The 16502-nt window shown below is 47.7% G+C and overlaps 1 protein-coding gene and 1 long non-coding RNA gene across 2 annotated transcripts in view; one reads left to right on the forward strand and one right to left on the reverse strand.

Moving 5' to 3' along the window:
* The window catches only part of LOC115292215, a 38410-nt gene extending 33385 nt beyond the window's left edge, over positions 1-5025 (forward strand). The window contains exons 2-3 of the long non-coding RNA XR_003908866.1: positions 2144-2220; positions 5005-5025. This is a non-coding gene — a long non-coding RNA (uncharacterized LOC115292215). The remainder of the gene's footprint in view (positions 1-2143; positions 2221-5004) is intronic.
* The window catches only part of CLSTN2 (calsyntenin 2), a 589043-nt gene that overhangs the window by 37712 nt on the left and 534829 nt on the right, over positions 1-16502 (reverse strand). The window contains exon 9 of the mRNA XM_029940160.1: positions 2201-2363. Within this exon, the coding sequence (XP_029796020.1) occupies positions 2201-2363 (163 nt within the window). The remainder of the gene's footprint in view (positions 1-2200; positions 2364-16502) is intronic.

Raw genomic sequence — 16502 nt, forward strand, 5'->3', positions numbered from 1 at the left:
GTGGGAAGGACAAATATCTGTAGACTAAGTGGACAGAATATGGTGTTCATCAGTGTTGTTCATAAAATATTTTCAGTTTTTCTTCTAGACACATTATTGATTTACTTCCCTGTAATTTGGGGGGTTAGGTGGGGACACATGAATTGCTTTGGTCAAATAATGTGATAAAAATGATTGGTGTCACTTGTAGGTAAAAGCTTTAAGGGCTCATGCACCATTTGTCATGCTTTCTTTTTCCTCTTTCTAAGTATGAAGCTACGTGGCTGCTCTATTTGCTTGGGTCTCAGACTGAGGAAAAAGCAGAGGAGAGCCCCCCTCCCATTCATCTACAGCAAGTATAAAGGGATAATTATTTTAAGTGCCTGAGAATTGGGACTTGATTGTCACTGCAGCACAACTTAGCCTATTGTAACTGATTCAAAGAGGTCATCCTAGTTCTTTACAAAGTCACTTTTGGCATGACTGCTTCCCCACCGAGTGGGCATGCAGTTGGGCAGCAGTGGTTACAAGTGCCCTTGAAGAGGTGGGGGCAGGTTTCCCTTGCAGGCTGGGGTGACAGGGAGCCCAATGTAATCTCTGAGGGCCTCCAGGGGAAGAGTCATGGTGAAGTTCATAGTGAGGACATCACTAAGGCCCCTATAACTTATGGGTAACATCCAGGCTATGTTCCAAAATATCCCCAGGCTGGCTGTGGTGTCCAGCTGGGGCACTGAGCCATATGACGGCCATCTATCTGGCATACTTTTGTTCAGTGACTAGTCATTCCTGTGCCATCTCTGAATCAGAGGCATGTTGTACTCATTAGTCTCATGGACTCTTGCCAGATGACCCAGTCTCCCTTTTCTGAATTCCTCAGGAATTCTGCACCTCTGATGAAGCTCTTACCAAGCTCTAATGAAATGTTCAGTGAACTTTTTAGTATCATGTGACATATATCAGATGTTAAATTGGTGACCTCAGCTTAAAAATATATTCTCTTCCTGGGGTGCATAGATGGCTTAGTTGGTTAAGTGACTTCAGCTCAAGTCATGATTATCTCTATTTATTATTATTATTGTTATTATTATCTATCCAACCATCCATCCATTCATCCACCCACCTATCTTCTCCTCCTTTGCCTCATTTGTGCTTTATTTCCTTCCTGGGTTGTATAGACCTAGTGTTCCCAGGGCTGAGCTATGTGTGCATCTTTCTGTGGCCCAGAACTCACTCTTTGTTTCAAACCAGAGGGCCCTATGTCTCCCCTAGCTCACTCCCTGGTCAGCTGGTTCTCTGAAGGCATGTTCTTTACCACAGTCTATCTCTCCCTCAGCCCCCCATGGCGAATGGTCAAAGTCACAAATATTAGTAGCCTTTGAAGAATCCATCAACCTGAGGTTGGGCCATCTCAAAGTACTAATCTGCTTATTTGGGTAGGATTTTTCTTTTCCTCTATTCTTTCATTGATACTTTATAGCACTCTAGCTTTTAAGGGAGCAAAAACAAAAATTCCAACAGATATGAGTGAAGGACAGAAGCTTAAATGTATGGTCAGAGAGCAGGTTTTCCTGCTTCCAAAGAGGAGATTAGCCTTTCAATTTGGGGAATGCAGGAGAGGTGGCAGCAGCACTGAGGAGGGAGCAGAGACCCTCGAGTGGGAAAACAACAGGGAACCTCTGTCCTCAATGAGCAGCGAAGGGGCTTGGTGATGAGCTGAACTTGAGAGTGGCCATCCATGGTTTCCCGCCTATAGACAATCCACCCCTCACAGCCCTACATGTGTGAGCTCCCAGAGCAGGGGGTTGGGGGCTTGGACAACTTGTGTGGGGATAAAAGGAGGTCCTTGGTTCCTGATTAGTGTTCAACAGAGGCAAAGGACAATTTGGACATGGGATTCTACATTCATCCTTTTCTCTATACAGTCCCAGTTTGAACCCAGATAAAGTTGCAGAACAATACAAGGCATTAGCCTATTCAGAGGTAACCATGAAACTGCTCATGTTGATCTAAAATCAGAATCTGGTCTCCAACCAAATGCTTTATTATGGCACAAGTGTAGTGTCTGGATTAATCCTTATTTTTATAAGTCCTGTTTTATTATTAAGGGGTAGTAAATTTTCAAAGCTAATTCTCATATCGCTTGTTTCCCCCTTTTCTCTATCAGTACCTTTCACGGACTGTACACAGATGGGCCAAGGAGAAAGGCTTGCTGTACGGTTACCTTGCCAACAAGCGCCAACTGTAAGTTGCATCGCTATGTGAGATGGATGAATGGGCCAGTCGTTGGTCACCAGATAGGGTTCATACGTTGCTCCATCCATGTACAAAGTAACCACAGGAAACTCCACATTGATGACATAGTAATGCCATTCTTTGTCACATATCTAATGAAAGGAAAGAAAAGCAACACTTAAAATTGAATATGCAATGAAACAAATTATGAAAGGAAGAGAAGACATTTTGTATGAACAGTTTTTATTGCAAAGAACCAAATGAATATCGTGGTTGCTATAAGTGAGGTTCAAGAAGCTCATGTCCAACATGACAGGGCAGACCACGGGGTGGAGGAGCACCAGAGAATCCAAACCTCAGGCAAGTATTTGAGCTTGGGCGGAGCATCTTGGTCACCTAAGGCTGGCAAATTCCTGGTGGACAGGTGGAGCTGACAGCTTAAATGGGCATTGTGTAAAATGTTTCTTAGTTCTTTAATAGAGAAAAAAGTTAAATTGAAATTGTTTTCCTAAGCTTGGGCATAGATGCAGCTCTAAAAAGAAAGATACTACATTGAAAGTAGAAATGAAGGTGGAGATAGAGAAGGGGAGGAAGAAGGGAAAGAGAAAGAAGAAAATGGGAGGGAATTAGGGGTTCAAAAGGGGCAAGAGAGGAGATGAAGCACAGGGGATGAGGATGAAGGTTGGAAATGCCCAATTCTTTTGTCTCTACTGTAAGACTTGCCCAAGGAGCTCTTGGAACCTCATGGCCCTTTCAATTCAAGCAAAATACATTCTGAGAAACACAGTCTTCCCAAGAGGACTCACCTGCATCCTACCTTGGAGTTCCTGGGGAGGAAGGGAAGGGCCACAGACGGTCCTCCTGGCCTAGATCAGTGCAGAGCACTCTTATACTTAAGGCCTCTCCCAACTTTGATGCCCAATATTTCTGATCTTACGGCTAGTCACCAAAACTTAACTTTAATGGACGAGTAAAGACTCTGGGGACTAGGATGGAGCCATAATTCCTGACTTCAAGGAGCTGAACCTTCACAGCATGATCCAAAATAGAAACCAAGAGTGGTAGGCCTTGGGGAGGGAGATCAGAAGGTGGCCAGGCTGGAGAATGGTGCCCTTTGTCTCCGATCTCCTAAGCCAGTGCCTTGGGAGTCACGTTCAAACATCTCCTCCACACCCCCTCTCCCTCAAATCACTCTGCGCCCTGTGGAGTCCACCTCTGAAGTGTCTCTCATCTGTATCCTCTTGTCTCCATTGCCCCTGCCATCTGTAGCAGCAGAGACAGATGAGTTCTTCATGAAGGTAACCCCAAGGTGAGGGCATCAAAGCCCTCCCTACATCCCATTCTGGATTAAATGTGCTGTTTCTCATGAATAGATAACACCAACAGGGATGCTAAATGATCTTTTCCCTTTCATTTTGGAATAGGAATCTTTTCCTTAATGTTCTTTTTATATTGTCCTGTCTCATGTCTCAGAAAATTGCTCCTTTTGAAGCCCATTAGCCTGATAAAGCCTGATGAATATTTTAGGGGCCCCTGGAAGGTAATCAGGAGGTGTTGGAGCAAGTATTTTCAAAATCCTATTATACCCCACTGCAAGTACAGCTCAGGATCTATTACTGAGGTCCTAGCCAAGTTTACATCCGTCCTGCTCCATGCCTGAGGCCAGATCCTGGGCTGGGGCAGGCTCTTGGGCTGGGGCCTGTGACTAGGGTAGGGCTGACCCAGTGGTCTGGAGTGGTACAAAGGAAGACCTGGAGACAGAGTCTAGGGTGGTGGAAGAGTGGGGAACTAGGGAGGAGGCATCTAATCCAAGCAGGCCCATCCAGTGCACCTTGGACTTGAAGTCTGCAAGCAAGAGCGGGCAGGTGGCATATTTCAGGGCCTGGGATATGCCTCACATCCTGGGGATGTTGTCTGAGGCATGGGAGAATCTCTAGACAGTCCCAGGGTGGGGTGGGAGCAGGTGGCAGTGCTGTGACCCTGACCGCACCCCATGCCCTTGAAAATGTAGACAGAAAATGAGAGTCAACCAGGCAGCGCTGGGGGGCTGGCCTGTGCTGGCTGCCACACCACCCCCTTGGCCACCATGACTGCTGTGCAGGACCCATGTGCTGACTGGTTCTACGGCCCTCCATGCTGCTGACGCTGGGAGGGGAAGGACACTCTGGCCCGCTTCCTTTCACGATACTTACAACATTTTTGTAGGACAATACAAAGAGTTCCAAGAAACAAATAAAATAATTCCACAACTAACAGCAGCAGTGACCCCTCTTGATATAGCAGTCTTTTCCTAGGTGTCCCCTCAAGTGTTCTGAGTTCTGAAGTGTGCTTCATGAACAGCAGCCCCTATGATGCCCTGCAGAAAAACAATGACCATGTACATGGAGTCCTGTTTTTTTTTTTTTTTTTGGATTTCCCATTTCATATGCATAGCCAAGGCCCCCAGCAGCCTCAAAGTATATGCCTATAATAACTTTTCAACCTTGTTGGAAAATGAACTTTTCTATTTATAGCATTCCTGTAAGCGTCCTGTGAAACAACAGTGGGGGAAGGTCAATTTGGATCTTACTGTACAATTTGAGTTTGCTGGCTTCGCTTAATGTGACCAGTAAAATGCCTTTACCAACTTCAGTTTAGATGGCTATATGGTATGCATATATTAACGCTATTTAAATATCCCCTTAGTATTAGGTATTAATTATGTACTAGCAATGATAAAACATGCTGTAACTAATGCTGTATTTATTTATGAATAATGATTTGTCTGCATTTCTGATTACATCCTTGGGACAGATTCATGGAGGTGCAATTACCGAGTCAAAGGTTGGAGGTATTTTGAAGGCTCCTGACACACATTGTCATTTATTTCCCCTGCAAAAGTTTGTTCCTATTTGTTCTCCTGAGCACAGTTGGTAAGGGTGCTCATGCATTGTATCCTTACCACATTGAGTGTTAATAAGATATATAATCCTGGCAATTTGAAAGGAGATGCATTTTATCTCATTTTAAGATGGTTCACAAAAGATGGCAAGGTTTATATTCTCCAAGGTCAAAAGGGAGGGCCTCCTGGGGAGCTCCCTGAGCTAAGACTCGCAGGCCAGTTAGCTCCTGATCGGACCTCTTAACAGGCTTTGAGCTCAGACTAGGCTAATGCCTGCAGACTTCTTGCACCAAGTAATCTACGAAGGCAGTTAAAGGAGATGCCTAGTTAGGGTTTCACTAATGTGGATCTATGATCGGGAGGAGAGCCACATTAGCCCTCTGCTAGAATTGGAGAGACAAACTGTAATTGAAAAATGATCAAGCCCAGAGGCAGCAAAAATAAATGTGTCAGTGCAATGGCTCAACCATGAAAGAAGGAAATTAGGCAAAGTGACCTTTCCCGGGGGGAGAGAAGAACTTTAATTCCTAACCGTTCATGAATCACTGGTGAATGCAGTTGACGCCAAGCAGGCCTGGTGTCATCCTCTGAAGCAGTGTCCAGGGCCTCGGCTGGGCCAGAGACACTTTCTCTGTGAAAACCTACAAGGGTGTTCCCAGGATGGGTGGCCACAATGGTCTTTCACTGTCAAGTGAAGCAGAGACCAGAGACCAGAGACCCAGGGACACGTGTTGAGGAAGGGTAGGTAGCAAAGATGATGCCAAAGGAGGTTGTGTTGGGAGTAGGCTGGTGCTCCAGGGTGAGCTGGGCTGCGGAAGCCTCCCACAAAAGAGGAGGAGAGAATCAGGGTGCTAACTGCTTGGTCCAAATACCCTCTGAAGTGTGCAGCTCCTAGCACATAATAGGTGGGAGGTAAAAGTGTCTCATGTTGAATAGCTGCACTCAGACATACCTGATTTCCTGAGAACACCTACCTAGAACTTGCGCTGTGGCCCTTTAAAGGGTATCTGCACTGGAGGTAGAGGAGGGGGCGGGAGGGGGGGAGCACAGACACCTAGTGTGGAGGGGTTGGGCTGGTCTGGGAAAGGCCAGGGTAGGAGAGGAGGCCACAAGGATAGATTGGGAAGTGAGGCTCAAGGACCTGGGGTGCTTTTATTCTCCAGGCAGCAGGAGGTGTGGGGGTCTGGGACAGGGGGAGGAGGATGGCAGTCATAACGACAACCAACCTTGGAACACTTCTCCCTTTTCAAGTAGCTTTTCATATTCCTTATGCAACCTGGACCGGTAGGAGCGCCAGTTTGTCCTAGGCACCTTTACAGCTGAAAGGGAGAGAAAGGATATGGTTTCTGATCTCAAGGAGTAGATGTTGAGAGTTAGATGTAACAGGTACCCCACTCGGGCTTCTACACTCAGCTTTTTGTGTCTCTGTTTCACACACAACCAGTGGCTCAGCTTTGCATACTCACTGCCAAATCTGGGTCTGGTGCAGACGCCTACCTCCTGAGTGATGGATTTGTGCATCAGATTGTCCCTGAAGGGCTCACCTGATGTGCTACAGGCACTTCAGACTCACGGGGTGTCCAACATTGAGCTCAACATCCTCCTGCTCCAGTTCCCTCTGTGCCCCCTCCTGTGTCCCTGCCTCAGCAAATGCTGCTCATCCTATCTACTGTCCAAGCCGGAACGCTGGGCATTGCTTTAGACTCCGTCACTCTTTGCCTCCCTCCTGCAGGCGTGTTGCCAAATTCTGAGGCCACCCCTCCCATCCATTCTCCGCTCCCTACCTTCACTCCCACTCAGAATTTGCAACATGCACTAGAGGGGGGAGACTGAGGCAGTGTGTTCCTGACGGGCTACTGCAAGATGGAAAGCACAGGGGCAAGGAAGGCAGCCCATTTGCAGCAGGGGGATGGCAGGAAAGCTCTGGCCTGAACGTGGGTGGGGCAGGGCCTGCAGCCTGCTAGTGGCCGGCAGGCGGCGCTGTGCCGGGGGGGCAGCCGCTATGAGACCGTGAAGGAGGACACAGGAGGGAGGCCTGCAGGCCCAGCCTGCGGAGAACGGGCTGGGTGTCACACCTGCTTTAACAGCTTCTGGGGAATCATGTTTTGGATTTTGGGAAAATAATTGAAAATTTTAAGTCCTGACTCCTACACCTGTAAAGTGAGGACAATAAGGAGGACGCGACCACAGGGTGAATGGAGCTAAAATAAAGCACATACAATGCTAAGCACATGTTTTCTTCCTGAACAGATATGGAAACCCCTTTCCTTTTCCAAATACATTGAGATGCTGCATAAAACAGAACAGCAACAGTGACAAAACAAAATGGGAATAAGAGAGTTAGAAGTCCTTAGGTATAAGAGGCGAAACAAAACCGCAAAGCTGCACCCCAGTGTTGGGGAAGCAAATGGCGGCTGCGGGGTGGCGCCAGCCGTGGTTTCAAAGCCAGTGGGAGAGAGGAATGAGACTCAGGTCCTCCACCTGGGAAAACTCGACCTGACATGTCTGCATTAAGCCTGCAGCTGCGAGGGGACTGTCTGAAGCCTGTGTCCTGGGACAATGGCAGCCATCGATGGACCTAGGGGGGCAGGGAGGAAGTCAGACAACTGCTCTGAACAAGTCCGCTCTGAGACGTTAGACCCGCAAGCCTGCTCTGTGCATGTGCATTGGCTCCAAATGTACACAGCCTGCCTGGTGTAGAAATCTGGAACTCAGAAACAAATTTAACAAGTCATCATCCACAAAGTCTTTAAGCCCTCCACAAAGACCTAGTCACAATCTATGAGATATGCCCACCACCTAGAGCTTAGGCAGGACAATTCCTGCTGGCCTCGAGTTCAGGGTTAAAATTTACAAAACAAAGAGGAAGCAATCCTTTGTGTGTGAGAGAAAAAGCAGACAAAACAAATGATCAAACCCACACTCAGGGCACCACAGAAAACGGGGCACTTAGGAAATAGAGAAACGCAGTTTGAAATAGAATCAAAGAAAAATTCTCAAAACAAAAGACATAGTTATTGAAATAAAAATAAATCAAGAAAGCTGACAAAGGAATTAGAGAATTGGCTATAGATGAGATTAGAGAACAATGAGAATTTGATAAAGGAACAAAGATGTATGGATTCTATGGATGATCAAAGGCCATATTCCAACAGCCTGCCTGCCCGGTGTGTGTGGGGAGGAGGCTGGGGGCGGCGGGGACTGGGCTCCTGACGACCTCTTGTGCCACACCAGTGCATGTACTACTCTGTGGTAGCGCCTTGCATTCTAGAAAGCCATTCTTACTTCCGCTTCCATGTGCTAAATTAGAGGACAGCGAACACGCAGAGCCCCCTAGCCCCCGCCCCACAGGACATATTTGAAGGGTAGGTCACATCTGACCTTCCTTTCCTGAAAAGAAGAGTGATTGAACCGGGAGGGTTGAAACCATGCAAATCCAGTTCTCACCACTGACTTGCAAGTCCCTTTGGCCTCAGGCCACTGTTTTGGAACATTCAGAAAGATGAGGGTTTGGTTAGTGCCAAGACCAACCTCATGCCAAAGCAAAGATGCCATTCATGTTTGCAAATGTCTTTAAGATCTTCCCAGGAGGGCGCCTGCACCTCCAAACTGGCAGGGAGAAGTACAGTGTGTTTTCAGCGGAAGGTAATTATGACAGCTCAGAAAGGCACCTGCTGGGCCTTCTGTCAAAAAGCAATTGCTGACTCAGGGCGGCGGCGGAGCATAGGGGAACAGGAAACGTGAAAGGTAGCTTGTGTCAAAGAGACTGCCCCCGTTGGCAATTTGGTTGAGCAACATTTGGGCAAATCCCCAAAACAATCCTGAAAAACTGTCCTTGCAGTTTGTGTTTGGAGCATGTGAATCAAGACTTGTACCCACGATTTAAACTCATCCAGTGAGAGAGAAAATACATCTTTATTATGAGCTGATGATATGCCTGGCACCCTGGCACCATGCTATGATTTTTGCGTATGTAATTATGATAGGAAAAGATAGACTAAAATAAGCTGGAGAGGAAGGATAGGACCCGAGCTCCCTGGGTGGGGAAAAACACATATTCTGGAGCAATGCTGGGAGTGGCTGACCACAGCAAACCCCCTCGGGCAGAAGGTTCCTCTTAAGAATGTAACAGACACCACCTGCTCCCCTTAGGTTCCCTCAGGAATTTGACAAAAGACCTAACTAAAAATAAGTAGTAGACCATAAACCATAGGAGTCACAAGGAATGATGTGGCCATAGACCAGCCCTCACACAATGGAATGGAGCCAACCTGGAATGGATAATCCAGCCCCTAGAGCTACCCAGCCAGTGAGGGTGGAGCCTGAGAAGGAACAAAGGGGAAAGGAACGGAAAGGCTACTGGAACCTTATAAAACAAGGACCTTGCCTGTAGTCACGGGCATTCACTTTTGATGCCCTCTCTCTGTAGACAGCTTTTCTACTATTCTTTCTTTCTGATCTTAAACTCTAATAAACTTTTGCCTGCTGATCATTTGTGTCTACTTCTTCATTCTTCGAAGGGGTGAAATGATGCAACCCCGGGACTGAGGTAAAGAAATCTGCAAAATAGTTTTTTGAGGAACCTCCACACTGTTTTCCAGACTGGCTGTACCAGTTTACACTCCCAACAGTGCAGGAAGAACCCCCCTATGACCCAGCAATAGCACTGCTAGCGATCTACCCAAGGGATACAGAAGTGCTGATGCATAGGGGCACTGTTCATAGCAGCACTTTGAACAATAGCCAAATCATGGAAAGAGCCTAAATGTCCATCACCTGATGAATGGATCAAGAAGATGTGGTGTATATATATACAAAGGAGTACTACAAGGCAATGAGAAAGAATGAAATCTGGCCATTTGTAGGAAAGTGGATGGACCTTGAGGGTGTCATGCTAAGTGAAATAAGTCAGGCAGAGAAGGACAGATACCATATGTTTTCAATCATAGGTCTAACAGGAGAAACCTAAAGGGGTACCATGGGGAGGGGAAAGTGGTTGGGGGGGAAGAGTTAAGGGGAGGGAGGGAGGAAAATCATGAGAGACTCTTGAATACTGAAAACAAATGGAGGGCTGAAGAGGGAGGGGGGAAGGGTAAGGGAGGTAATGGTCATAGAAGAGGGCTCTTGTGGGGAAGAGCACTGGGTGTTATATGGAAACCAACTTGGTAATAAACTAATTAATAAAAAAAAAGAATTCTGCAACATAATCAGCTTCTTGGATCAGCTGTTCATCCTTCCCCACCACAGCCTTTCTGCAATGCAATCAGATCTCCCTTTCCCACCTCTGGAGGACACCCTGCGAAGATCCCTTAACTTCCGAATCTTACTGGTGGCCTCATTTTTATGTATTAAAATTGTACTTCAGTTAGTCTCTCATCCAAACCAAAGCTTCTTTCCCCGGCTGGGGTCTGATTTGCGAATTCTACAAAGTTCCATGGAGGTAGGGTTGGCAGGCTAATGTGGGAGCCAGATGTGGGGGCAGCAAACCTGCTCTCCATGAAGTGGGCACTGCACATTCTGGGTGCTCCGTCTCCCACAGGAATAAGCAGGAAGAATGGTACCAACCAGTGGAGATAAGGCCCCTCATTAGCCATCGCTCAGGAAAGTGTGACCCTTCCAGGCTTCTTTCCCAAGTGGGTGTTCTGTAAAACAGAGTCCTGCAATGGGGTCAGGGTCAAAACTAGAAAAGCTTCATGTTTCACAGTTAAACAGGTTTTTTCTAGCAAGACTCCACAGAGCAGTGGTTCTCAAAGTGTGGTCCCTGGACCAGCAGCATCAAGCACCCACTGGTGTTAAGGACTGATTATTTGTATCTACTCCAAATTCATGTGTTGAAGCTCTAATGCCCATTGTGATGGTATCTGCAGGTGAGGTCTTTGGGAAGTAACTAGGTTTAGATCAGGTCATAAAGGTGGGGCTAGTGTCCCTTATAAGAAGAGGAAGACCAGAGCCCCTCTTTTTCTCTGCCTGTGAGGACACAGGGAGACAGCAACCTTCTGCAAGCCAGCAGGTGGTTTTCACCAAGAACTGAATCTTCTGGCACCTTGACCATGGACTTCTCAGCCTCCAAAACTGTGAGAAATAAATGTCTATTGTTAAAACCACCCAATCTATGGTATTTTGTTATAGCGGCCTGAGTTAAGTCACCAAGAACTTGTTTGAAATGCAGATTCTCAGGCTCCACCCCTGATCCAATGAACGGAAATTCTGCCTGGGTGGGGGAGGGGGCAGCAGTCTGTGTAGCAGGCTCTCTGGGTGTTCAGATAGGTCAAGTTTGAGAACCTTTGCCTCAGAGAATTTAACATGCTAATGTGGACAGGATAGTCAGTTTACCAAATCTGCTGACCTTGTTTATCTTGTTTTCCTGTCAGGCACCTATGAAGATGACCCGAAACAAACAAACAAAAAATCCCAGAAGACACATGCTGTGAAATTCATTCAGTTCGCTGAACACATATTAAAGGAGTGCCCACTGTGTCCCAGCCACCTTCTGGGCACTGGGGATGTGACAACGAACAAAGAAAGTCCCTTCCCACTTTCTAGTGTTAGCCACGGTCTCTCCACTCCCGCCCTTGCCGGCTTCCCTGTCTCTGCACACACATTGGCTGTAGCTCTTCCTTTTGAACATTAGGATTCCCTTGCCCCAAAGCAAAAGGCCTCTCTGAAGCTTGCCAAGCTTTCTCGCTCTTCAGTTTTTGCTTCCAGGACGTGCCACACAATTCATCTGGGGCTGTTTTCCTCATGAATTTACTGAACAGCTGACATCTGTCGGGGCCCCGGGGCGTGCACCGGAGCTGCGGAGGCAGGCCAGGAAGCACATGTCTTAAATCCGACAATTAGGAAAGGGACGATTTCTCCTCAGGTGTTCTTTCGCTGATCACAGTCAGCTGCACAAAGACCAAGCCGACCGCTCTCCCTGAGACAGGAAGGGTGTTGAAAGCGAGATGCTTTAGTTTGGGGCTGAGGTGGGTGCTGTCCGCTCCTGCAAAAGACTGTGAGCCTGTCTGGGTACAGTATACGGGGCGTGATGGCCACTCAACAATTAGCACTTAGAGACAACCAACTGACTGACTGAATGATTTAAACCAGCAAAAGCCAGGGACACTGGAAATAGATCCTTTAGAAAAGGGGACGTGGGGGGTCCAGCTCGGGAAGCTGGAGCACGGTCCTGGGGATAGGGCTGTGTATGTATCAAACACTTAGAATTCTGACAAGCTCCCCAGGATGGCAGTCCAAGAGACAGGATTGAGAAGGTCCCGCAAACATGGAGATGAGGCAAAGGAAGGAGGGTGAAGGTCACCAGATACAGAAGGGGCCAGAGAAGACGCTGACTAGGGAAGGGCCCAGGCATGTTGCAAAGGCCTCCTCACCAACCTCTGGCTTCAAGGCCCATCCTGGGGGTATCTGCGTCTCTGCATTCCCACCAAGAGCCACTGGCTATGAAGAGTCAGGTCAGAGGAAATTTCAGCTGCACCCTCTTACCTGAATTGGGACCTGGGGCAATTTTCTCAACCTTTCTTAAGCTTATCAGTTTCCTCATCTGTAAAATGGGTAGAACACCTGTGTTGCAAGAAGGTTTGTTTATTCAGTGAATATTTATGGGCAGCAATTACAGATCAGGAGTTGTTCTAGGTGTTGAGTGTATAAAGTGAGCAAAAATAGAGCCAGTTCCTTCCCTAAGGGAAGAGACACAATACTCGCATAAATAAAGGTAATGTTCTAACGGAAAGAAACACTGTATCGGGGAGGTGCAAGGTGCCATATGAGCTCAAAGGTGGAGATGGGAGCTAGGTGTGGCAGTGCAGAAGTGAGGGTGAAGGAAAGAAGGCAGATGAGCGGGCAGGTGCGGGTAATGAGGTTCCAGGAGGAGGGAAGGGCATGGACAATGTCCCTGTGGAAGGAACACAGAGGGGGAGGACTTGTGACATGCTGCACAGAGGACTTAGCAGAGCAGGTGTCCTGCACATGTTAGCCTCTGCCCTTCCTTCAGCCCTGCTGCTGCTTGTCTCTGCAGGCTGGGCTCCGCACTGCTCCAACCCGTGGGGTGCCCGCCTTCCCCAGGCTCAGCTTCACTGCTCAGCCTGACCCTGGAGGGGGGCGTGGGACAGTTTAATGTTGGGGCTCTGGAGCCAGGCCTCTGGGGATCGTGCTCTGATTATTTGACCACTTCTGGCTGTGTGATCTCAGGCAAGTCATATTCCCTCTTTGGGCCTCAGTTCCTTCATCTATAAAATGGAAATAATAATAGTGACTACCTCATGGGGTTGTCTAAGTCTCTCACAACACGCATGGTATATATGTAATTTTACACTTTTTTAGTAGCCACATTAAGAAACTAAAAAGGAACGGGTGCTACTAGCTTTAATAATATATTCTAATCGAGAGGCATGTGGGTGGCTCAGCCGGTTAAATGTCTGACTCCTGATTTTGGCTCAGGTCATCATCTCACAGTTGTGGGATCGAGCCCCATGTCGGGGCTCAGCACAGAGCCTGCTGGGGAATCTCTCTTCCTCTTTCTGCCCTTTGCTCACTTATTCTCTCTTTCTCTCTCTCAAAATAAATACATAAACTTAAAAAATAATATACTCTAATTCCATATATCCATATATCATGCAACATGTAATCAATCTTAAAAATTAAGATCTTTTACATTCTGGTTTTCTTACTAGGTCTTAGAAAGGTATTGTGTACGTGACACTGACAGTATGCCTTGGTTCAAACTGGCTGGATTTCAACTGCTCAACAGTCACACATGGCTAGTGGCTATCCTGCTGGTCAGGCCAGCCTTTGACCCTGAGATCCACGGGGCAGAGCCTTGTCTGTACCCCAGGTATGTGGAAGGTTCTGGGTAAATGCAGATTGCAGACGTAAAAGCATGGGTGCATGGGAAAACAGTCATGCTCTGCAAAGCCCCCAACTGCTCTCCTCGGCCTCTTCCTTTGTTCCTGGGCACACAGCCTTTCAGCCATGATGGGAATCAGATCCTGGGTACCCAGTGCCAAACAACCTTTCCAAAGACAAGGTGAGAGGTGCACTTACAGGACCTGGAAGCCCAGAAGGCACCGTTTGGAGGGCCGTGTGAATAAGAGCAGCCGGGCGGTGAGGATGCATGTTGGGTCCAGGAGGACAGGCCCCATCCCGGGGGCCCTGGGCCTTCTGCCTGTAGGCAAAGGGAAAGGAGAACGGGTAGAAGGGGGGGGCGGGGGGGTTGTTCTCCCAGCAGGGCTCTGTCAATTTCCTAGGACCTTGGCAGGAGGGGCAAGAGTTGGCAGAAGGAAGACAAGGTGGGGGGGCACTTTGGTACAAAAATGTTCCTTTCTGTGCTTAATTTCTCTTCAAATTCCTTATTAGACAGATAAACAGCAGTGAGCAGTCACACATCACCCTTTTCACCTTCAGGGATGGTGACATTTGTGGGCAGCTGCGAGGGTCCCCTGGTGCCTTCTCCCAGCCTCCAGGGCCTAGAGAGCAGCGGGGGCTCGCTAAGGGCACACTGGCTTGCTGGTGGCGGAGCTGGAGCCCAGAACTCCTGGTTCTTGTCCTCAGGCCTGTGCTTTTGAAAGTTATCCCTTGGCGAAGATGAGAATAAATCATAAGCTCTTTGAAGAGGACCCCGGTATATTAAACAAATAGGTTACTGAGATGCAGTTAACTATTCACTAATGTATTTGCAGAAAATTAATTTTTCATTCCGCCACTCAGATGATTGAGGCTGGCTGTTCATAAATACAGTCTGACTCCTTCTCGCAAGTTTAAATAAAAAAAAAAAAAGAAGACTCTCTCAGTGGATATCTTTAGAGAAACATAATTATAATTTAGTTGACAGATCTCATATCTCGGTGCTGGTGAATAAACCTCCCCTGAATAATTCAAATAATAAATTCTGCCCCTTTGGAAAATTGAGCTGATCCTGAATGGAATTGGCTAAGCGTTTCCATCTCCAAAGACCCAGCACGTGGCAGCCGGCAAGCACGTCGCGCATCTCAGATCTCCCTGGGCCCCTCCTCCGGTCCTGGCTCCACCAGCCAGCCGCTGCGCCTCTGACCCACCTCGCCTTCGGTGCCTGCCTGGCCTGTCTCTTAGCTCTCTGGTGGGGAAACCGAGACAGCCTGTCTCCCACAGAGAGATGCTGAGCCTCCAGCACTGACCCCCTCCCCCCCACATGGGCCTCTCATGCTGATTTTGCTTTGGCAGCATTTGGAGTGCCTGGGTGTAATTAAAGGCTAATGTTGGTGGGCTGAGGCCATGGTATGACATCACTGCTCCAGAAGAGATCCATTCTGGCCACATGTGGATCACCTGTTCCCCTCACAGACCAGTTCCTGTACAAAGGTCTCTTTGCATTTCACGGGGGCCTCCAGGGAAGGTACGTGATCTCTGCTCGGAATTCCACAACAAAGAAATTGGGTACTTTCTTGGAATGATACAGTCAGTTCGTGAAGTCTGGGAGAACTTGTAGAACTCTTTAGGAAACAGCTGCAGGTTTAAATTAGTTAGAACATCCAAGATCTTAAGACCAGTCTGTCAAGGGTATTTGCCAAGTAGTATTTTCACCCCTGGGGTTTGGTTTCATATAAAGCTTTGGGAACAGTTTAAAATCCAGCAATATCCACCCTCAACCCCCAAAAAGCAACCCAAAGAAAGACAGGGGCCTGTGGGTGGCTCAATTGGTTGAGTGTCCGACTTCAGCTCAGGTCATGATCTCACGGTTGACAAGTTTGAGCCTGGCATTGAGCTCTGTGCTGACAGCTCGGAGCCTGGAGCCTGGAGCCTGCTTCAGAGTCTATGTCTCTCTCTCTGCCCCTCTCCTGCTCATGCTCTCTCTGTCTCAAAAATAAAATAAACATAAGAAAGAAAGAAAGAAAGAAAGAAAGAAAGAGAAAAAGAAAGAAAGAAAGAAAGAAAGAAAGAAAGAAAGAAAGAAAGAAAGAAAGAAAGAAAGAAAGAAAGAAAGAAAGAAAGAAAGAAAGAAAAAGAAACACAAAAATCTGCGCAGGTCTGACCTTGCCTTGCTTTGGAGAGAAAGTGGGGTAGTCTGACCAGCTCCACGTCCAGACTCAGTGTGGACTTCTGAGAGCTGGTTAGGTGCCAAGCATGTGCTGGTTCCAAGCTTCAGGCTGATTACAGATGTCAGAAAATACATATGGCGCTCTACCTTAACTGAGGCGCGTGTGGCTCATTCATCCCGGCTTCTCTCTGGGCCGCAGCGTTCAGGGACCAGGGTTTACCAAGTCTTTGAAGAAGACTGGGAAGGCCTCCATCCAGGACTCTGTGTTCGCCTTCATTTTAGTTTGCTAGGGATGCCGCAATAAAGCACAACCCCTTGGCTTCCGACAGCGGGAACTTGTCGGTCTCACAGTTCTGCAGGCCAGAGGTCTGAGATCAAGGGGTTGGTAGGTTGGCCCCTCTG

The sequence above is a fragment of the Suricata suricatta genome, chromosome 5 (assembly GCF_006229205.1).
Source record: "Suricata suricatta isolate VVHF042 chromosome 5, meerkat_22Aug2017_6uvM2_HiC, whole genome shotgun sequence".
Lineage (NCBI taxonomy): Eukaryota > Metazoa > Chordata > Mammalia > Carnivora > Herpestidae > Suricata > Suricata suricatta.